The sequence below is a fragment of the Physeter macrocephalus genome, chromosome 4, assembly GCF_002837175.3.
Source record: "Physeter macrocephalus isolate SW-GA chromosome 4, ASM283717v5, whole genome shotgun sequence".
Classification (NCBI taxonomy): Eukaryota; Metazoa; Chordata; class Mammalia; order Artiodactyla; family Physeteridae; genus Physeter; species Physeter macrocephalus.
In genome coordinates this window covers 139,928,975-139,952,999 of record NC_041217.1, presented here as the reverse complement: position 1 = coordinate 139,952,999, position 24,025 = coordinate 139,928,975, and the positions used below count along the sequence as shown (strand labels likewise).

At 37.3% G+C, this 24,025-nt stretch overlaps 1 protein-coding gene across 1 annotated transcript in view; it reads left to right on the top strand.

The window, feature by feature from the left end:
• Positions 1-24,025, top strand: part of SCP2 (sterol carrier protein 2) — a 174,122-nt gene that overhangs the window by 31,263 nt on the left and 118,834 nt on the right. Inside the window, exon 6 of the mRNA XM_024119754.3 lies at positions 5,611-5,737. Within this exon, the coding sequence (XP_023975522.1) occupies positions 5,611-5,737 (127 nt within the window). The remainder of the gene's footprint in view (positions 1-5,610; positions 5,738-24,025) is intronic.

Below are 24,025 nucleotides of genomic sequence, written 5' to 3'. Positions count from 1 at the left end.
AGAGTTTCTGTCCTGAGTATATGTTGAATTTTCTCACTTGCTTTTCCTGTACCTATGAGAGATCCGTATTTTGTTTGTTATTCTTAATTTAGTTGGTTAATATGGTGAATTATATTGATTGATATTTGAATATTAACCCATCCTGTATTCCTGGGGTAAATGCTTGGTTGTGATGTCTTATCTTTTATATGTTGTTGGATTTAATTTGTTAAAATTATGCTAAGGATTTTTGTGTATATGTTTGTGATGGTGTTGATTTGTTTTCTTTTTTGTTTTAATGTTTATTTACTTTTGATATCAGGATAATGCTGGCCTCATAGAATGGTTGAGAATTGTTCCCTTCTCTTCTGTTTTTTTTTTTAATTTAGGAAGAGTTTGTTTATATAATTGGTATTTTTTTCCTTAAATGTGGTAGCATTCACCAGTGCACATCTAGGTCTGTAGTTTTCTTTATGGAAAGGTTTTAAAGTTTCGTTTCTTTAGTAAGTATATTACTGTTCAGGTTATCTATCTTTTTTTTTTTTTGAGTGGGCTTTGATAGTTTGTGCCCTTTAAGGAATTTGTCCATTTCATCTAAATTGTTGAATTTATTGACAAAAACTTGTTCATATTATTCCCATAGTATCCCCTTAAGGTAGGATCTTTAGATATGTCCTTTCTTTTCTTCTGATGTTGGTAACCTTTGTCTTCTCTATTTTTCCCATGATCAGTATAACAATAGGTGTTTACCAGTCTTACTGATCTTGTCAGAGTACCAGCCCTTGTTTTCATTGATTTTTTTTTCTCTTTTCTATTTCATTCTACTAGGACCAGCCCTTGTTTTCATTGATTTTCTCTATTATTTTCTCTTTTCTATTTCATTCTACTAATTTCTATCCATTCTACTTCATTCTGCTCATTTTCTGTTTATATCTGCTGTTATCCTTAATATTTCAATTCTTACATTGGGTTTAATTTACTCTGTTTTGTAGTTTATTAAGCTGGAAGCTTAGGTCATTGATTTTAAATCTTTTCAGACATGGGCATTTAATGTTATAGATTTCTTTTAAAACACTGCTTAAGCAGCATACCACAATTTATTTTATGTCACGATTTCATTCTCATTTAGGTCAAATTATTTAGCAATTTCCACTGTGATTTCTTCTCTCATCCATACATTAGAAGTGTGTTGCTTAGCTTCCTAACATTTGGGCATTTTACAGATACCTTTTTGTTACTGTTATTTGTTTCTATTTTAATTATCTGTGGTCAGAGAATATACTTTGTATGATGTGAATGCTTTTTCATTTATTGAGACTTATTTTTTGGCTCAAGATGTGGTGTGTTTTGGTAAATATTCTTGTGCACTTGAGAAGAATGTGTACTCTACTGTTGTTGGGTGGGGTGTTCTATAAATTCTAGGTCAAGTTGGTTGATAATATTGGTTGCCTTCTATATCCTTACTGGTTTTTCTGTCTACTTGTTCTGTCAGTTATTGAGAGGGAGGTATTGAGATCTGCTGCTAAATCTGTGGATTTGTCTATTTTTTTTTTCAATTTTATCAGTTTTTGCTTCGTGTAGTTTGAGACTCTCATATTAGGTGTATTAACACTTAAGATTGTTATGTCCTTGATAAATTGACCCCTTCATCATTGTGAGGTGATGTGAGGTGTATTCTATCATGAAACTGAAAACACATTTGTGAAAGTTTTTATGGATCCTAGCCAGGTACTCCCTTTGTCAGACCCTGCCTTTTGAAGGATTTTAGGCTACTTATAAGAATTTATCTCTTGTAGTGTTCTTTGATGTTATATCTATTTTGTCTGATATTAACATAGCCATTTCAGCTTTCTTTTGAGTAGAATTAGAATTGTTTATCTTTTTCCGTCCTTTTACCTATTTCTGTCTTTATGTTTGAATTATGTTTTTTAGGCAGCATTTAGTTGGGTCTTGCTTTTTAACAATATAATAATCTTTGCCTTTTAATTGGGCTTTTTATATCCTTTCCACTTAATGTGGTTATTGATATAGCTGGGTTTAAATTAGTGGTTAGCTGAAACTGATGCCTATCGGCTTGTACCAGCTTGAAAGATCTGATTATGCATATCTCTTCTCATCTTTGCTTTCAGTGACATCATGCTAGTAGATTCAAATTGGCCATGGTGGGAGTATTTACAACACAAAAATAGACAAATGCTGTCAATAAGACCTCCCTCACCCCCCATGAGACTATTAAACATTTACTAGGACACCACTGATTTAAATCTACCATCTTTCTACTCGTTTTCTTTTTGTTCAATATCTTTATTCCTTTTTTCCTCTTTGTCTTCTTTTCTGTTCATTGAGAATTTTTTATAATTTTATTTTGTCTGTTTTATGAGCATATTAACTATGCCTCAGTTGTTTTGCTTTTAGTGGTTGCTTTAGGGTTTACATTCATCTTTAACTTATTCACAAACCACCTTTAAGTAATGTTACGACTGTTCACTATAGTATTACATGAACCTTACAAAGTATTTTTTTGTTTACCTCTTCCTAGAAGCACATTTTACTTCTATACATGTTATAAGCCCTATATCAGCTATTGATTTTGCTTTAAATAGTCAATTATTTTTAAAAGAATTCTTAAAGTAGAAAAAACCCTTATATTTCTCCACATGTTTATAATTTTCAGTGATCTTTATTCCTTTATTATTGATTCCAATTTTCTTCTAGGATTATATTCCTTCTGCCTGAAGATTCTCCTTTAACGTTTCACATAGTGCTGGTCTGCTGGTGATGAATTTTCTCAGTTTTGTATGTTCTAATAATTCTTTATTTACCTTATTTTTTTTCATTTTTTTACCTTATTTTTTGAAAGATGTATTTGCTGAGTACAGAATTCTAGTTTAGCTTCACTTTTTTTTTTTTGGCTTTCATTGTTTTCTATTTAAAGTCTGCTGTCATTCTTATTTTTTTGGTTCCTCTATACTTAATGTGTATTTTTCTTTGGTTACTTTTAAGATTTTTCTTTATCATTGGTTTTGAACAATTTTATTATGACGTACCTTGGTGTAGTTTTATCGTGTTTCTTGTGCTTGGGGTTTGTTGAGGTTCTTGGATATATGAGTTATAGTTTTCATCAGATTTGAAAAGTTTTCATCCATTATGCCTTAAAATATTTTTTTCTGACTTTTGTCTCTCTCCATTTTCTCTGTTTCTGGGACTCCAATTACATATCTACTAAACTTCTTGATTGTTGTTCCATAATTCACTGATTTTCTTCATTTTTTTTCTAGCTTTTTTCCTCCTCATATTTTAATTTGCTACTTCTCCAAGTTTACCAATCTATGCTGCATTGTCTAATCTGCTGTTAATTCCACTGAATTTACTTTTCATTTCAGACAATGTATATTTTATCTCTAAAAGTTTCAGGTGGTCATTTTTTAAATATCTTCTCTATTTTTCTTTGTCATGTTCATGCTTTCTTCTACCTTCTTGAACAGATGGAGTATAATAGTAACTGTTTTAATTTTCCCATCTAATTCTATCAGCTATATCATTTCTATTGATTGATTAATCTACTCTTTACAAGTTGTACTTTTCTGTTTCATTGCATGCCTTACAACTTGTGATTGAATGCTAGACATTTTAAATTTTACTTTGTTGGGTGTTGAATTTTTATGTTCTGTTAACTACTTAGGGGTTTGTTCTGGGGTAAGTGTTTTTTAGAAGTGGTTTGATACTTTTGAGATTTGCTTTTAAGCTTCGTTAGGTAGAATCAGAACAGCCTTTATTATTCTAAGACTAAACTGACCCTGCTACTCAAGCAGTAAACTCAGGATTCCATTGATGCCCCATATGTTAGGAGATTTTTTCCATTGTGGTTTTGGGAATAAGAACTATTCCTGGCCCTGTGGGAACATTGGGAATTATTCTGCCTGCTCCTTTCCAGTGATTCTTTCCCTGGTCTCAGTAGTTTCCTCATGTTCATGTGTTGATTAGACTCATTGAAAACTCAAGAGTAACTCTCTTCAGATCTTAGGCTCTCGCTCTCTCTCTCTCTCTCTCTCCTCTCCATTACTCTTCTCTGTGAGTTCTTTCAGAGATCGCTATACTAAGCTTTATGTTGTCCATTGTCTGAAAACAGTTGCTTTGTATATTTTGTCCAGGTTTTTAGTTGCTTAAGACAGAAGGGTAACTCTGGTTTCTATAGTGCATCATGACTAGAAGCAGAAGTTGTATATCATTGCTTTCATTCACATTCCTTTTTAACTTAGGTATGAACATTTTCTGTATTTTTTTTTTTTGGCGGTACGCGGGCCTCTCACTTTTGTGGTCTCTCCCGTTGTGGAGCACAGTCTCCGGATGCGCAGGCTCAGTGGCCATGGCTCACCGGCCCAGCCGCTCTGTGGCATGTGGGATCTTCCCGGACCGGGGCATGAACCCGTGTCCCCTGCATCGGCAGGCGGACTCTCAACCACTGCACCACCAGGGAAGCCCCATTTTCTGTATTTTTTAAATGTTTTTTTTTTAGATTTATTTTGACAGAAAATAATTTACATCTATGGAAATCCAAACACATAATTATATATACTTATTTTTAAGATTTCTGTGTTCACAGATTCCACAGATCCCATTTATCAGCTCGTTTTGTCTTACTCCTTTGGATTGTCAAGTTGCTTATCATATCTAACTACATAATTTTCCTCTTATAAGCCTATTTTTTCTTAATCTTAATTTTTTCATAGCATTCCCTTTAGAACCCCTTTGTGCACCAAAAAAATCTTGATTTATTTCATTCAACAATTATTTATGGAATGTTTACTATGTAACAGGCCATATGCTAGGCATTGGATACACATACAGAAGTATGTGAAGCAGAGTTCCTGCCCTCAGGGTGTTCATAGTCTAGTAGGTAAACTGGTAAGAAACAGTTACCTTTCCCTTTGTAGAATGTTTGCAGTAGGAACTGGGTTTTTCTATTCTAGAACCATGGAAACAGAGGTGATTGCACTCTGAGTATCACTTTATCCTAACCCTAATTCACTCTTTTTCTCAAATACCCAAGCCTGCTCCTGTCTTAGGGTCTTTATTCTTGCTGTTCCTTCTGCCTTGAATGCTCCTCTCCCAAATGTGTCCAAATGACTTGCTCCTACTCCTTCACATCCCTGCTCAAATGTCATTTTATCAATGTGACCTCCCTTGACTATTTTCTATAAAGTAGCACTTCCCACTTTCAATCTTTATCCCTTTACTTGAATTTATTCATTATAGCATTACTATTTACATTTTAATGAATTTTCATCCCCATTACTTTCTGTCCCCTCCTCCCTCAAATGTAAATGCCAGATGAGCAGGGACTTTATCTGTTTTGTTCACTACTTTATCCCCAGCACCTTGAGTAGTTATTTGCACATACAGATTCTTTATACATGTTTCTTGAAAGAATTAATACCTGTTTGGTCACTTGATTATTTTTCCTTCCCATGTTTCCCTGCAAAGCATTTTCTGACTGATTTTATTCACATTGTCCATTTTTGGCTTACTCTACACTTCAAATAAGCAAATGTCTTAGTAACACTGTAATAGTTAAAAGAGACACCTATCATGTCAAGTACTTATTAAATTTTGTTTTTTCCCCTCTCTTAGTTTTCAAATAGGACCAATCCAATTGATAAACATCTCGAAGTCCTGATCAACAAGTATGGATTGTCAGCCCACCCAGTTGCTTCTCAGATGTTTGGGTTTGCTGGAAAAGAGCACATGGAAAAATATGGTATGTTAAAAAACTTTAAGTCTTATTGGTAGTTATATACATGTGTGAGAAACAATAGGTATTTATTAAGAAACTGTGGGGGATGCCAAGATGTATAAAATATGAAATGGTTTTTCAATTAAGTTGAAGAAATGGTCTGTATAGAATTCAGTTTTCTAAAAGTATTTATACATAGGACATCATATGAGAAGTACCTAGAATGTTCCAAAACAAGACATTGAAATAGGAAAAATAACATAAATCTTGTCTCCTTTAATCATAGACTATAAATTGAGGCTCATTAGTTCTGAATATAGTAATGAGACTTAAAGCTAGCTCTTGGTGATAGATTTATGTAGCCAAATTTTATTCTCAGTACTTGAATCCATCAGGAGTCCATCATCATCTGTCAATCCATAGTGTTCTATGAGATTTAAAATTTCACAGTTGATTTTTGTTTTGTAGGTAAACATCCTAGCTTTTTGACTGATGATCAGTGATTGGCCTGCCTTAGCCAGTTAGATAAAGCATGGGATAGTGCAGATAGAGTTTTTGATTTTGTTTTTGTTTTTATTGTATGACCCTGAACCAGTGCCTTGCTGTGTACTGTGAGATAAGAAAGAAAATAGTTGTGCTTGAAAGTTCAGCATTCCTATTCTTTGCAGGAAATATATCCCAGGTTTGATAGCCAAGATCAAGTAATCAGAAAGGAAAGAAATCTTCAAGGAAGAATGGTAGGATGGTATAGAGGAGCACGGCCAGTTTGGGGCCATAGAAATTTTCTTTCTTGTAGCTATTTCTTACCATTTTAAACTCAGTCCATTCCAATCTGGCTTCCCTCCTTTCTCAAGGCCAGCACTGATCACTATGTTGCCATATCAAGTAAATGCTTTTCAATCCTATTTTAATAGACCTCAGCACCATTAGTCCCTTTTGATCACTTCTTTCTTAAAACATTCTCTTCTCTTGGCCTCTGTGACATCTCGTTCTTCTGGTTTTCCTTACCTCTTTGGCTATTCCTTGTCCATTTCCTTTTTAATTTTTTGAAATGATTTAAAAATAATTTGTTTATTTATATTTTTTATTTTTGGCTGTGTTGGGTCTTCGTTGCTTCGCGTGGGCTTTCTGTAGTTGCGGCGAGTGGGGGCTACTCTTTGTTGTGGTGCAGGGGCTTCTCATTGTGGTGGCTTCTTTTGTTGAGGAGCACGGGCTCTAGGTGCATGGGCTTCAGTAGTTGTGGCTCGTGGGCTCTAGAGTGCAGGCTCAGTAGTTGTGGCACACAGGCTTATTTGCTCCGTGGCATGTGGGATCTTCCCAGACCAGGGCTGGAACCTGTGTCTCCTGCATTGGCAGGTGGATTCTTAACCCCTGCACCACCAGGGAAGTGCCTCCATTTCCTTTTGAATTAAATAATTCATTTAAAATATTGAGCTATTATTATATTGCAGGCACTATTCTAGGCACTGGAATATAACAGTATATCAGTTAGCTATTGCTGTGTAATAAACCACTCCAAAACTCAGCAATTTTAAACAATGATTATTTATTATTATAGCTTACAAGTTTGTAGATTGACTGGCAATCAGCTGATCTAAGTCATGCTCAGCTCTTTTTGTCTGGGTTGATCATATGACTGTAGGTTGGTTGGAGGCTCTGTTTTAGTACTGTTTGGCTGGGTCATATGTCCCTCATTTTCCTCTTGGGACTGAAGGGCCAGCTCTGGTATGTCCTTTTCATGGTCACAGCAGAAGCACAAGAGAGTAATCTGCAACATGCAAGGCCTTTTGATACTTGACCAAAGCAAGTCACATGGCAAACTTGGAATCAAGGGATAGGGTAATATACTCTACTTCTTTTGTGGTAGGAAACTTCAAAGTCAGACCATAAGGATATTCAGGAGGGAAAAAGAATTAGGGACATCAGTGCATTCATTCACAAGCAACAAATAAGCAAATGAAATGTGAGGTTTTTGCTTAAATTTCTAGTTGGGGAGAGACAGTAGCATATGAAAAAAACTATGATAATTTCAAACAATTATTAGTCCTGTGAAGAAAATAAAACAAGGTAAGGCACTTGTGGGGAGAGGGAGGCAAACTTAGGATAGTCAGTGATGGACTCTATACTTGTATATCCAGTTGGCATCTTTGCATCTCTGCTTGTGTATGTAACAGATGTCTCAAATTTCACATGTTCAGATGCAAGCTCTTCATTCTCTTCCCCCATATCTTAAATTTGCTCCTCCTCTACTTTTCCTCATCCCAGTAAGTGACATTTCCATCCATTCAGATGTTCAAAGCAAAAACATGAGTCATCTTTGACACTTCTCTGTGTTCTTCCCCTACTCCAGTCCCTCACTATGTCCTATGAGTTCTACCTTCAAACTCCAAATTATGTTTTTTTCCCCCAGTTTCTTTTACTATCACAGCTCTTATCCCAGACCATAATTTTTCAAACTTTGATCTGTGACCTGCTAGGAAATTAAAGAATCAAAGTAGTGATTGAACCCAGCATTTAAAAAAAATATGACATTTGTTGTTGTTGTGTATTATAACTCAAGTCAGGGAAATGCACACAACATAAATATACAGCTTCATGAATTCTCACAAAGCTCATAACTGTGACCTAAATTACCTCCCAGGTCAAAAATAGAATGCTAACACTTAAGAATCCTCTCTGTAGAAAATTTTTATCTTAAGAACTTTGTGGGTCTCCTGTGAATCTTGTTTGGTCACGCCATTAGTCAACAAGCTACACCTGCAAATCTCTTTGGGCTAAGTGCCTTTCTACCTTGAGTCCTTTCTGAGATGGCTGAGGAGCAACATTCTTAAGATTCCTAGCAGCCCTTTGATTGAGAGGATTTGTGAGGCACAGGTTTTTTCTCTTTAGAGGGCTTTTTTCTGTCTGAACAATATTCTGAGGCATCACCTTTGATCTTTCTGAGGCCTTAACAAAAGATTTGTCACAACATGGGCTTCATTTTTGGACCATGTTCTCCTGGCAATGCCCTGGATTTGATCTTTGCTCAAAGACTATTTCTTTTTTTTTTTTTTTAACATCTTTATTGGAGTATAATTGCTTTACAATGTTGTGTTAGTTTCTGCTGTATAACAAAGTGAATCAGCTATACATATACATATATCCCCATATCCCCTCCCTCTTGTGTCTCCCTCCCACCCTCCCTGTCCCACCCCTCTAGGTGGTCACAAAGCACCGAACTGATCTCCCTGTGCTATGCAGCTGCTTCCCACTAACTATCTGTTTTACATTTGGTAGTGTATATATGTCCATGCCACTCTCTCACTTTGTCCCAGCTTACCCTTCCCCCTCCCTGTATCCTCAAGTCCATTCTCTAGTAAGTCTGCATCTTTATTCCCGTCCAAGACTATTTCTTAATCTTAGCATCTTTTACCACTTTGAAAGGCTGAGAATTTTCAAAACTATCAAGTCCTGAATCCTTTTTGTTTAATAGTCCTTTCTGCAATATAGCATTACAGAATTTTACTATAAGCAGCCAGAAGAAACCATGTGGCAGTTTCAATATTTTGCTTATTAACTAGTTTCTACATAACTGCAAGTAATAGTATTACTGTAATCTCTGCTTCTATTTTAACAGGGCTCTCCTTTCCTCCAGTTTTCAGTAAGATTTTGTCCTTTTGCAAACTCTCACCTGAAGCATCCTCAAAGGACTTTGAGGCTACTACTAATGGTTTCTTCAACGCACTTTACGCTTTTGCTAGCAATTGTTCCAAACTTTGGAACTAGAATGGTTCCAAAGCCATTCACATATCTTACATTTTTGTTCAGTGTAACTCCATTTCCACTATATTAGTTTGCTTGGGCTGACATAGCAAATACCATAGACTGGGTGGCTCAAAGAACAGAAATTTATTTCTCATAGTTCTAGAGGCTGGGAAGTCTAAAATCAAGATGCATGGTAGGTTTTATACTGATACTGGTTTTATACTGATGCACGATAGGTTTTATAGGTTTTTTCTTGGGATATAGGTGACTGCCATCTCACTGTGTATTCACGTGACCTTTTCTTTTATGTGGGTGCAGAGAGAGAGGGAGAGAGAAACATCTTTGTCTTCCACTTTTTGTGAGAATTCTTATAAGGACACTAATCCTATCAGGAAGCACTCACCCTCATGACCTCATCTACCATAATTACCTCCCAAAAGACCCATCTCCAAAAACCATCACATTGAGTGTTAGGACTTCAATAAATGAATTTTTTAAAAAAAATAAATTTATTTATCTTTGGTTGCATTGGGTCTTTGTTGCTGAGCGTGGGCTTTCTCTAGTTGCAGTGAGTGGGGGCTACTTTTTGTTGCGGTGCATGGACTTCTCATTGCTGTGGCTTCTCTTGGTGCGGAGCACGGACTCTAGGCACACGGGCTTCAGTAGTTGTGGCTCACGGGCTCTAGAGTGCTGGCTCAGTAGTTGTGGTGCACGGGCTTAGTTGCTCCATGGCATGTGAGATCTTCCCGGACCAGGGCTCAAACCCGTGTCCCCTGCATTGGCAAGCGGATTCTTAACCACTGCGCCACCAGGGAAGTCCAACAAATGAATTTTGAGGGGACGCAATTCAGTCCATGGCATTCAGGTACCAGAATATGTATCAGTATTTTCTATTACTTTGTTATGGTTAACATAAGATGTATGTTTGTATGTATGTATGTTTTGTATGTATGTATGTATGTTTTTAAAAATCATTTCTTGTTTTAATTACTGTTGTCTAGTCTTACTATGTGTAAGCTCACTGGCCTTTCAGTGTGTTCAGTAAGCCAAACTTATTCCCTGTGCCCCAGTCTCATATTTTCTTTGGCTACAGTGTTCTTTATTCTTTGAAGGTCAACTCTTTTCATGCTTTAGGTCTTAAAAAATCTTATCTCATATCTCCAACACTTTATAAAAGTATTTCTGCTTGGATGTCTAATAGGCCTTTCAAATTTAACAGGTCTAAAACTGAAGTCCTAATTCTTTCCTTGAACTTCCACCTTCCCCATCTGTTCCTCCTGAAGTTTTTCCTATCCAGTAAATGATAACTCCATCTCTTTAGGACCTTTGGCCAAAAAGCTTAGAGCCATCCTTGATTTTTCTTATACTCAACATTCAATATATCAGCAAACCTTTTTACTCATTTCTTAAAATATCCAGAAATATGAGAAGGAGAAATGTTTCTCCACATTTTTCCCACTTCTACTATAGTGCAAGCTATCATAATTTCTCACCTGGAGTATAGGAATCTCCTAAATGGTTTTCCTGCTTCTGCTTGTGTACCTGTTCAGTCAATTCTTCACTTTATGTCCAGAGCAACACTTTTAAAATATAAGCTAGATCAATTCACTGCTCTGCTAAGAACTCTATTGTGTTCTTACCACACTCAGATTGAAACCTACAGGTCTTACTATGGCTTACAAACTTCTGTATGATCTGACCCTCCACCCTCATTAGCTCTCTGACCCCATCTTTTACCATTTTTTCTTTCACCACTCTGCTCCAGCCACACTATCCTTTTGGTTCCTCAAACACAATAAGCACATTCCTACCTCAAGCAGGGCCTAAGCCTTGCTATTTCAACTTCTGGAATACTTTACCCTAAGATATCATCAGTGCTAGCTTTCCTACTTCCATCAGGTCTTTGCTTAAATGTCATCTTCTGCTTTCTTTAATCACCCTCCTTCCCAGAACTCCCTATCCTCTGTCTCTTACTTTATCATTTTTTTTTTTAATTTTTGGCTGCGTTGGGTCTTCGTTGCTGCACGTGGGCTTTCTCTAGTTGCGGTGAGCACGAGCTACTCTTCATTGCGGTATACGGGCGTCTCATTGCGGTGGCTTCTCTTGTTGTGGTGCACGGTCTCTAGGCGCGTGGGCTTCAGTAGATGTGGCTCATGGGCTCTAGAGGGCAGGCTCAGTAGTTGTGGCGCACAGGCTTAGTTGCTCCCCGGCATGTGGGATCTTCCTGGACCAGGGCTTGAACCCGTGTCCCCTGCATTAGCAGGCGGATTCTTAGCCATTGTGCCACCAAGAAAGCCCTTACTTTATCATTTTATAGAGCACTTATGAAAATATGGCATATATATTTTTTCTTATTTATTGACTGTCTCTTCCAACCAGAATCTAAGTATACAATTTTTTGTGGTACGCGGGCCTCTCACTGTTGTGGCCTCTCCCGTTGCGGAGCACGGGCTCCGGACGCGCAGGCTCAGTGGCCATGGCTCACGGGCCCAGCCGCTCCGCGGCATGTGGGATCCTCCCGGACCGGGGCACAAACCCGTGTCCCCTGCATCAGCAGGCGGATTCTCAACCACTGCGCCACCAGGGAAGGGCCTGATTTTTGTTTGTTTTATTCCCTGCTCTTTGACTGTTACCTAGTAGAGTGCCTGGCACAAAGCAGGTATTCTGTAATTAATTAATCTTCAAAGAAAGACCCTCCTTGATCATTCAATTAAAGTGAATCCCTCCTGTTATTCTTTTTCATAGTTTCCTATTGCTTTCCTTCATAGCACTTAGCACTATTTATAGTCATATATTTATTGTGTGTGGTCTTACTTGTTTAATTTTTGTCTTCCTTATTTGTCTTATAAACTCCATGAAAGCAGGAACTATGTCTGTTTTGTTTACCTTCAGTATATCCAGCCTAGCACAGTGGTTAGCATGTAATCTGGCCAGAAGAAATTTTTTTCCCCTTTCTCTTCTACAATCCCTAGGATGTTTAAATACTCAATAAATATTTGTTGAATGAATGAATGAATTTCCATACCCATATTATCTCATTCAATTCTCACAACAGTCCATTATAAGAGGCGTTATATTAATAGTTATTCATATTTTAAGTACAATTCTGGCTTCAAGGTATCATATATATGTTTATTTATATATATGTATATTTATTCATTTATTTATATATTTATTTATTTAATTGTGTTGAGAAAGTATTAAGCAATTTTTGTTTTCTTGAGTTTCTTTTTCTTTCAGGAATGGGTATTGAATTTTGTCAAATGCTTTTCCAGCATCTGTGGATTTCATTATGTCCTCCACTTAGATCTAGTAATAGAATATTTTATTAATGGCTTCCTGATATTGAATGAACGTTGCACGTCTGGAATGAATGCCACTTGGTTATGATGTATTGATTTTTTTTTAATGTGGAGTTAGACTCTGTCACTATTTTATTTAGTGCTTTCAGATCAACATTCATAAGTGATATTGGTTTTTAATTTTCTTTTTTTTAATGTCTTTATCAAGTTTAGGTGTTAATTTTATACTTACTTCATAAAAGGAAGTAGGAAGCGTTTCTTCATTTTTTATGCTTTGGAACGATTTATGGAGCATTGGGATTACTTGATCTTTGTAGGTTTGATATATACCCTGTGAAATCATCCGGGCCTGTTTTTTTGGTGTGTATGGTTTGTTTGTTTGTTTTGTTAGTTGCTTGGTAATTATCTATATCTTTATGTTTAAACATTCCATCTCCAGTGGGGTCAATTTTGGTAGTCTGTATTTCTCTGGAAAATTATCCTTTTCATTTAGAGTTTCAAATCCATTTGTATAGAAGTCTGAAAAGTAGTCTTTTACATAAAATTTCTATTTCAATGGTATTTCTCTCGTTATTTATTATTTTTGTGTATATGTGCTTTCTGCTTTTTTTCCTATTAAATTAGGGTAGCAGTTTGTCTCTTTTGTTAAATTTTTCAGAACAATAGGATTTTGATTGATAAATTATGTCTACTCTTTCTAATTCTTTATTCCATTATTTTCTGCCTTTATCTTCCTTGTGCTTTTTATTAGTTTATTTTGTTGTTTTTTTTTAGTTTTTTTTTTTTTTTTTTTTTTTTTTTTTGCGGTTCGCTGGCCTCTCACTTGTGTGGCCTCTCCCGCTGCGGGGCACAGGCCCCGGGCGCACAGTCTTTTGTTAAATTTTTCAGAACAATAGGATTTTGATTGATAAATTATGTCTACTCTTTCTAATTCTTTATTCCATTATTTTCTGCCTTTATCTTCCTTGTGCTTTTTATTAGTTTATTTTGTTGTTTTTTTTTAGTTTTTTTTTTTTTTTTTTTTTTTTTTTTTGCGGTTCGCTGGCCTCTCACTGTTGTGGCCTCTCCCGCTGCGGAGCACAGGCTCCGGACGCACAGGCTCAGAGGCCATGGCTCACGGGCCCATCCGCTCCACGGCATGTGGGATCCTCCTGGACCAGGGCATGAACCTGTGTCCCCTGCATCGGCAGGCGGACTCTCAATCACTGCGCCACCAGGGAAGCCCTTTTTTAGTTTTTTGAATTGGGAATTTAATTCATTTTTTATCCTTTTAGTGAATAACAGCTTTATTGAGATAAAATTGACATACCATAAAAATTCATTCTTTTAAAGTGTACAATTCAGTGTTTTTTTGTATATTCACAGAGTTGTGCAATCATCACCACTATCTAATTTCAGAACATTTTCATCATCCCCAAAGGAAACCCCATACCCATTAGCAATCCTTTCCTCTAAGGCACCTGGCAACCACTACTAATTTCTGTTTTTATGTGTTTGCTCATTATGAACACTTCATTTATTTATTTATTTATTTATTTTTGTGGTATGCGGGCCTCCCTCTGCTGTGGCCTCTCCCATTGCGGAGCACAGGCTCCGGACGTGCAGGCTCAGCGACCATGGCTCACGGGCCCAGCCGCTCCGCGGCACGTGGGATCCTCCCAGACCGGGGCGCGAACCCGGTTCCCCTGCATCGGCAGGCGGACGCGCGACCACTGCGCCACCAGGGAAGCCCTGAACACTTCATTTAAATGGACCCTACAGTATGTGACCTTTTGTGATTGGCTTCTTTCACTCAGCACAGAAAACATTCACAGTTCATTCATGTAATATCATGGATCAGGACTTCATTCTTTTTAATTGATCAATATGTTCCATTTTAATCATTCTTAGTGCTGTGTTCTTGTTACAGCTTTAAACGTATCGCATTGGTTCTGATATGTAGTGTTTTAGTTTTCATTATCATTTTTTTCAGAAGCTTTGCAATCATTTGTGTTTCCTCTTTTTGCCTAAGAGTTGTTTTATGGAAATCGTTTAAAAATTTCCAGGTAGACTTAATTTTTACATTTTATTAATAATTACTAGTTTTATTACATTGTGATTTAAGAGTGTTCTTTTAAATTTGGAGTGATTCCTAATTCTCTGATGTCCTCTCATGTCAGTGTAGTAAAGTCTTATTTCTGTAGTGGATTTTTTGAAAGATGGACTGTGTGTCCTCTGATTTCTTTTTAATTTTTTGTTTTGTCTTGTAGGACCCCAGGAATTTCCCTGTTTACTTCTTTTCTCTTTCACCATCCAGTTGCCAAAGGGGCCTTCCCCCCCAACATTTTTTTTTTCCCTCTTTTCATCTCCTAGAAGCTATACCTTTCAAAGATTACAGCCTTGAGTCTCCTGTGCTTTTCTCACCCTTCCTTGTAGTCATGTTTTGATCTACAGGAATATTTTTTCAATATTTTCACTCTTGCGGGGAGTCTTTTTCTTCCTGGTGGTAGTTTCAGAGCAATTGTAGGCCTGCCACTAGCTCCCCTCTTCTCTCCTCTGCAGTATTTTTCAGACTGCTCTTCTTCCCTAGGAGACTTGCTGTGGGAGCGTGAATGATTGCTGGCAGGGATTTGGTCACTTTTTCCCTTTCCCTTTTTTTTTTCACTTACAGATAATTTGAAGTTCTGTGTTTTCTTTTGTCTAGTTATGCTGAGGGTATGGTTTTGTGCAGTTTTATTTGTTTTTCTTGTTATTCTATATTTTTTTAGAGGATATGGAGAGAGATTTAGGCAGCTTCCATTGCCCTCAGCTAGCTGGAAATCTGTGTTTGGTGTGTTTTCAACCTTTTCTCAAGTTTTACATTACTCAGAGTAGTTGGACTGTTTTTTCTAGTCTAAAGTCTGAAGTGTAAATGTGCAGTATTTTAGTTGAAATGTTACTCTTCCTCCAACAGATTTCTAATGAATTGTAGAATTTCATAGAATTTTGAGTTGTTTGAAATTGCTGTTTGTGAATGTGCTCTAGAAATGAATATGTGAGAAAGTTTGTAGTAGCTTACATTCTGCTATAGAATCAGGAGATTTTTGTGGCTTCAAGGTTTGATTCAAAGCGATTGAGATCTTTTTATACCACTCATATTCTTAGAACAGCCCAAAATCTGAATTGGCAGTTCAGAATCAATAGTCGACAAGCCCTTCATCAGTGTCCACGATTAGTAAATACATGGTAAGTGATTGGCAGAATATTTTTCAAAGGGTTGCTATCTTCTGTAGATTAACTGGATCCCATAGTAAGGAAACAAGAAGAAAAGACATCAATATCTACTGAATATCTCCTATGTCAGACACTATGCCAAGTGCTTTTATATAGTTTAGCTGCCCTTCTTCCTACAAATCCGTTTGTGAATTGCTTGTAAATCTTCTAATAGATGACAATAAAGCATTTGAACTTGCTGTGACAAGAAACTTGCCACAGAGGCTAGTCATTCCATTTTTTTGGTGATTCCAATTGTTACAGTGCTCTTTTTCATGTTGAACTCAAATCTCTCTCCCTATAGTTTCTATCTTCTGAGACTCATAGAACAAGCCTCTTTCACCTTACAGCCCTTCAACTATCTGAAGCCAGCTTGACTTGTTCCCTTTAACTGTTTCTTATTAGACTTGTTTCATGACCCATCATCCCCAGACTAATTACTGTACTGTGATCACATGTAAGCTTTTCTGGTAATCACATCACATTGTTGAATCATATTGAGCTTATAATCAAACAGAACCTCAGAGCCTTTCTCATGGTTGCTGCTCCTTTTCTTAGGTAGTTTTGGGTGGTCAAGAATAGAACTGGGCATTTAATTAATTTTATTCTGTTCCATCTCATTGATAAACCTCACTGAAGTCTACTTGGATCCAACATTATAGCAGTCTCTCTCAGCTTCAGGTTTGGTGGGCATACTGTTTAATTTTCTTTATTTTTTTAAAAATTTATTTATTTATTTATTTATTTATGGCTGCGTTGGGTCTTTGTTGCTGCATGCAGGCTTTCTCTAGTTGTGGTGAGCGGGGGCTACTCTTACCCTTTAATTTTCTAATCCAATTTTTGGTAGAAATATTAACCAGAGCATGGCTGAGGTTAGAGGTTATCAGTAGAGACTTTGCTCTAGGTTAATACTTTGATCAGTGCCTGTCATTGATCAGTGCCTATGTGTTCTGTTGACTCTTAAGATACTCCATGACGTGGGTCAGTGAAGTTGGAAAATGTTTCATACTTTAACTCCCTTTTGGACAAGCAAAATACACATGCAATAGTAAAGGAAAGTCTCTTAATGCTCTGCCATAAATAAATTTGTTTAACTTTGTTTAAGCCAGTGTTATGTAAACCTGACAGAAGAACCCTCATTTTTATAGTAACACCAAAAAAACCCTGAAAAACAAAAGGGAAAAAACCCCACACTACAGTATTTCCTTGTCTTGTCCAAAAAGATGGCCTTAAAAATTTTGTCTGTTGTCTTGCTGATACTAGATACTATGTTTCATTTGCTCTACTAGCCAATACAATAAAAAAGATAATTAATTTGGGTGGATTGGTTCAAGATGGCGGAGTAGAAGGATGTGTGCTCACTCCCTCTTGCGAGAACACTGGAATTACAGCTGACTGCTGAATGATCATTGATAGAAAGACACTGGAACTCACCAGAAAAGATACCTGACATCCAAAGACAAAGGAGAAGCCTCAATGAGAGGGTAGGAGGGGCGCAATCACAATAAAATTAAATCCCATAACCGCTGGGTAGGTGACTCACAAACTGGAGTACAATTATACACAGAAGTCCACCCACTGTAGTGAAGGTTCTGAGCCCCACATCAGGCTTCCCAACCTGGGGGTCCAACAACGGGAGGAGGAATTCCCAGAGAATCAGACTTTGAAGGCTAGCGGGATTTGATTGCAGGACTTCAAGAGGACTGGGGGAAACAGAGACTCCACTCTTGGAGGGCACACCCAAAGTAGTGTGCGTACCAGGACCGAAGGGGAAGGAGCAGTGACCCCATAGGAAACTGAATCAGACCCACCTGCTGGTGTTGGAGGGTCTCCTGCAGAGAGGATATGGAGAGAGATTTAGGCAGCTTCCATTGCCCTCAGCTAGCTGGAAATCTGTGTTTGGTGTGTTTTCAACCTTTTCTCAAGTTTTACATTACTCAGAGTAGTTGGACTGTTTTTTCTAGTCTAAAGTCTGAAGTGTAAATGTGCAGTATTTTAGTTGAAATGTTACTCTTCCTCCAACAGATTTCTAATGAATTGTAGAATTTCATAGAATTTTGAGTTGTTTGAAATTGCTGTTTGTGAATGTGCTCTAGAAATGAATATGTGAGAAAGTTTGTAGTAGCTTACATTCTGCTATAGAATCAGGAGATTTTTGTGGCTTCAAGGTTTGATTCAAAGCGATTGAGATCTTTTTATACCACTCATATTCTTAGAACAGCCCAAAATCTGAATTGGCAGTTCAGAATCAATAGTCGACAAGCCCTTCATCAGTGTCCACGATTAGTAAATACATGGTAAGTGATTGGCAGAATATTTTTCAAAGGGTTGCTATCTTCTGTAGATTAACTGGATCCCATAGTAAGGAAACAAGAAGAAAAGACATCAATATCTACTGAATATCTCCTATGTCAGACACTATGCCAAGTGCTTTTATATAGTTTAGCTGCCCTTCTTCCTACAAATCCGTTTGTGAATTGCTTGTAAATCTTCTAATAGATGACAATAAAGCATTTGAACTTGCTGTGACAAGAAACTTGCCACAGAGGCTAGTCATTCCATTTTTTTGGTGATTCCAATTGTTACAGTGCTCTTTTTCATGTTGAACTCAAATCTCTCTCCCTATAGTTTCTATCTTCTGAGACTCATAGAACAAGCCTCTTTCACCTTACAGCCCTTCAACTATCTGAAGCCAGCTTGACTTGTTCCCTTTAACTGTTTCTTATTAGACTTGTTTCATGACCCATCATCCCCAGACTAATTACTGTACTGTGATCACATGTAAGCTTTTCTGGTAATCACATCACATTGTTGAATCATATTGAGCTTATAATCAAACAGAACCTCAGAGCCTTTCTCATGGTTGCTGCTCCTTTTCTTAGGTAGTTTTGGGTGGTCAAGAATAGAACTGGGCATTTAATTAATTTTATTCTGTTCCATCTCATTGATAAACCTCACTGAAGTCTACTTGGATCCAACATTATAGCAGTCTCTCTCAGCTTCAGATTTGGTGGGCATACTGTTTAATTTTCTTTATTTTTTTAAAAATTTATTTATTTATTTATTTATTTATGGCTGCGTTGGGTCTTTGTTGCTGCATGCAGGCTTTCTCTAGTTGTGGTGAGCGGGGGCTACTCTTACCCTTTAATTTTCTAATCCAATTTTTGGTAGAAATATTAACCAGAGCATGGCTGAGGTTAGAGGTTATCAGTAGAGACTTTGCTCTAGGTTAATACTTTGATCAGTGCCTGTCATTGATCAGTGCCTATGTGTTCTGTTGACTCTTAAGATACTCCATGACGTGGGTCAGTTAAGTTGGAAAATGTTTCATACTTTAACTCCCTTTTGGACAATCAAAATACACATGCAATAGTAAAGGAAAGTCTCTTAATGCTCTGCCATAAATAAATTTGTTTAACTTTGTTTAAGCCAGTGTTATGTAAACCTGACAGAAGAACCCTCATTTTTATAGTAACACCAAAAAAACCCTGAAAAACAAAAGGGAAAAAACCCCACACTACAGTATTTCCTTGTCTTGTCCAAAAAGATGGCCTTAAAAATTTTGTCTGTTGTCTTGCTGATACTAGATACTATGTTTCATTTGCTCTACTAGCCAATACAATAAAAAAGATAATTAATTTGGGTGGATTGGTTCAAGATGGCGGAGTAGAAGGATGTGTGCTCACTCCCTCTTGCGAGAACACTGGAATTACAGCTGACTGCTGAATGATCATTGATAGAAAGACACTGGAACTCACCAGAAAAGATACCTGACATCCAAAGACAAAGGAGAAGCCTCAATGAGAGGGTAGGAGGGGCGCAATCACAATAAAATTAAATCCCATAACCGCTGGGTAGGTGACTCACAAACTGGAGTACAATTATACACAGAAGTCCACCCACTGTAGTGAAGGTTCTGAGCCCCACATCAGGCTTCCCAACCTGGGGGTCCAACAACGGGAGGAGGAATTCCCAGAGAATCAGACTTTGAAGGCTAGCGGGATTTGATTGCAGGACTTCAAGAGGACTGGGGGAAACAGAGACTCCACTCTTGGAGGGCACACCCAAAGTAGTGTGCGTACCAGGACCGAAGGGGAAGGAGCAGTGACCCCATAGGAAACTGAATCAGACCCACCTGCTGGTGTTGGAGGGTCTCCTGCAGAGGCGGGGTGTAGCTGTGGCTCATGGTAGGGACAGGGACACTGGCAGCAGAAGTTCTGGGAAGTGCTCCTTGGTGTGAGCCCTCCCAGAGTCTGCCATTAGCCCCACCACAGAGCCTGTAGCCTCCACTGCTTGGTCGCCTCAGACCAAACAACCAACAGGGAGGGAACTCAGCCCCACCCATCAGCAGACAAGTGGATTAAAGTTTTACTGAGCTCTGCCCACCACCAGTCCTTCCCATCAGGAAGCTCGCACAAGCCTCTTAGATAGTCTCATTCACCAGAGTGCAGACAGCAGAAGCAAGAAGAACTACAGTCCTGCAGCCTGTGGAATGAAAACCACATTCACAGAAAGATAGACAAAATGAAAAGGGAGAGGACTATGAACCAGATAAAGGAAGAAGATAAAACCCCAGAAAAACAATTAAATGAAGTGGAGATAGGCAACCTTCCAGAAAAAGAATTCAGAATAATGATACTGAAGATGATCCAGGACCTCGGAAAAAGAATGGAGGCGAGGATCGAGAAGATGCAAGAAATGTTTAACAGACACCTAGAAGAGTTAAAGAACAAACAGAGTTGAACAATACAATAACTGAAATGAAAAATACACTAGAAGGAATCAATAGCAGAATAACTGAGGCAGAAGAAAGGATAAGTGACTTGGAAGACAGAATGGTGGAGTTCACTGCCACAGAGCAGAATAAAGAAAAAAGAATGAAAAGAAATGAAGACAGCCTAAGAGACCTCTGGGACAAAATTAAAAGCACCAACATTCACATTATAGGGTTCCCAGAAGGAGAAGAGAGAGAGAAAGATCTTGAGAAAATATTTGAAGAGATTATAGTTGAAAATTTCCCTAACATGGGAAAGGAAATAGCCACCCCAGTCCAGGGAGCACAGAGAGCCCCAGGCAGGATAAACCCAAGGAGAAACAGGCTGAGACACATAGTAATCAAATTGACAAAAATTAAAGACAAAGAAAAATTATTAACAGCAACAAGGGAAGAATGACAAATAACATACAAGGGAACTCCCATAAGGTTGACAGCTGATTTCTCAGCAGAAACTCTACAAGCCAGAAGGGAGTGCCATGATATATTTAAAGTGATGAAAGGGAAGAACCTACAACCAAGATTACTCTACCCAGCAAGAATCCCATTCAAATTCAATGGAGAAATCAAAAGCTTTACAGACAAGCAAAAGCAAAGAGAATTCAGCACCACCAAACCAGCTCTACAACAAATGCTAAAGGAACTTCTCTAAGAAAAGGACCTACAAAAACAAACCCAAAACAATTAAGAAAATGGTAATAGGAACTTACATAATGATAATTACCTTAAATGTGAATGGATTAAATACTCCAACCAAAAGACACAGGCTCGCTGAATGGATACAAAAACAAGACCCATATATATGCTGTCTACAAGAGACCCACTTCAGACCTAGGGACACATACTGGCTGAAAGTGAGGGAATGGAAAAAGATATTCCATGCAAATGGAAATCAAGAGAAAGCTGGAGTAGCAATACTCATATCAGAATAGACTTTAACATAAAGAATGTTACAAGAGACAAAGAAGTACACTACATAACGATCAAGGGATCAGTCCAAGAAGAAGATATAACACTTATAAATATATATGCACCCAACATAGGAGCACCTCAATACATAAGGCAAATGTTAACAGCTATAAAAGAGGAAACTGATAGTAACACAGTAATAGTAGGGGACTTTAATACCTCACTTATGACAATGGACAGATCATCCAGACAGAAAATCAATAAGGAAACACAAGCTTTAAATGACACAATACAGCAAATAGATTTAATTGATATTTATAGGACATTCTATCTGAAAACAGCGGATTACATTTTCTTCTCAAGTGCACACGGAACATTCCCTGGGATAGATCATATCTTGGGTGACAAATCAAGCATTGGTAAATTTAAGAAAATTGAAATCATATCAAGCATCTTTTCCGACCACAGTGCTATGAGACTAGAAATAAATTACAGGGAAAAAAATATAAAGCAACACAAACACATTGAGGCTAAACAATACATTACTAAATAACCAAGAGATAACTGAAGAAATGAAAGAGGAAATCAAAAAATACCTAGAGGCAAATGACAATGAAAACACGATGATCCAAAACTTATGGGATGCAGCAAAAGCAGTTCTAGGAGGAAAGTTTATAGCAATACAATCCTACCTCAAGAAACAAGAAAAATCTCGAAGAAACAATCTAATCTTACACCTCAAGAAACTAGAGGAAGAAGAACAAACAAAACCCAAAGTTAGCAGAAGGAAAGAAATCATAAAGATCAGAGCAGAAATAAATGAGATAGAAACAAAGAAAACAATAGCAAAGATCAATAAAACTAAAAGTTGGTTCCTTGACAAGGTAAACAAAATTGATAAACCTTTGGCCAGACTCATCAAGAAAAAGAGGGAGAGGACTCAAATCAATAAAATTAGAAATGAAAAAGGAGAAGTTACAACTGACACTGCAGAAATACAAAGCATTATAAGAGACTACTTACTACAAGCAACTCTATTCCAATAAAATGGACCACCTGGAAGAAATGGACAAATTCTTAGAAAGGTATAACCTTCTAAGATTGAACCAGGAAGAAACAGAAAATATGAACAGACCAATCACAAGTAATGAATTTGAAACTGTGGTTAAAAACCTTTCAACAAATGAAAGTCCGGACCAGATGGCTTCACAGGTGAATTCTATCAAACATTTAGAGAAGAGCTAACACCTATTCTTCTTAAACTCTTCCAAAAAATTGTAGAGGAAGGAACACTCCCAAACTCATTCTATGAGGCCACCAACACCCTGATACCTAAACCAGACAAAGATACTACAAAAAATGAAAATTACAGACCAATATCACTCATGAATATAGATCTAAAAGTCCTCAACAAAATACTAGCAAACAGAATCCAACAACATATTAAAAGGATCATACACCATGACCAAGTGGGATTTATCCCCGGGATCCAAGGATTCTTCAATATATGCAAATCAATCAATGTGATACACCATATTAACAAACTGAAGAATAAAAACCATATGATCATCTCAATAGATGCAGAAAAAGCTTTTGACAAAATTCAACACCGTTTATGATAAAACTCTCCAGAAAGGGGGCATAGAGGGAATGTATCTCAACATAATAAGGGACATATACAACAGACCCACAGCAAGCATCATTCTCACTGGTGAAAAACTGAAAGCATTTCTTCTAAGATCAGGATCAAAACAAGGATGTCCACTCTTGCCACTATTATTCAGCAGAGTTTTGGATGTCCTATCCATGGCAATCAAAGAAGAAAAAGAAATAAAAGGTATACAAATTGGAAAAGAAGAAGTAAAGCTGTTACTGTTTGCAGATGATATGATACTACACATAGATAATCCTAAAGATGCCACCAGAAAACTACTAGAGCTAATCAATGAATTTGGCAAAGTTGCAGGATACAATAATTGATACACAGAAATCTCTTGCATTCCTATACACTAACAATGAAGATCAGAAAGAGAAAGTAAGGAGACAATCCCATTCACCATTGCAACAAAAAGAATAAAATACCTAGGAATAAACTTACCTAAGGAGGTAAAAGACCTGTACTCAGAAACTATAAGACACTGATGAAAGAAATTAAAGGTGACACAAACAGATGGAGAGATATATCATGTTCTTCGATTGGAAGAATCAATATTGTGAAAATGACTATACTACCCAAAGCAATGTACAGATTCAATGCAACCCTATCAAATTACCGATGGCATTTTTATAGAACTAGAACAAAAAATCTTAAAATTTGTTTAGAGACACAAAAGACCCCGAATAGCCAAAGCA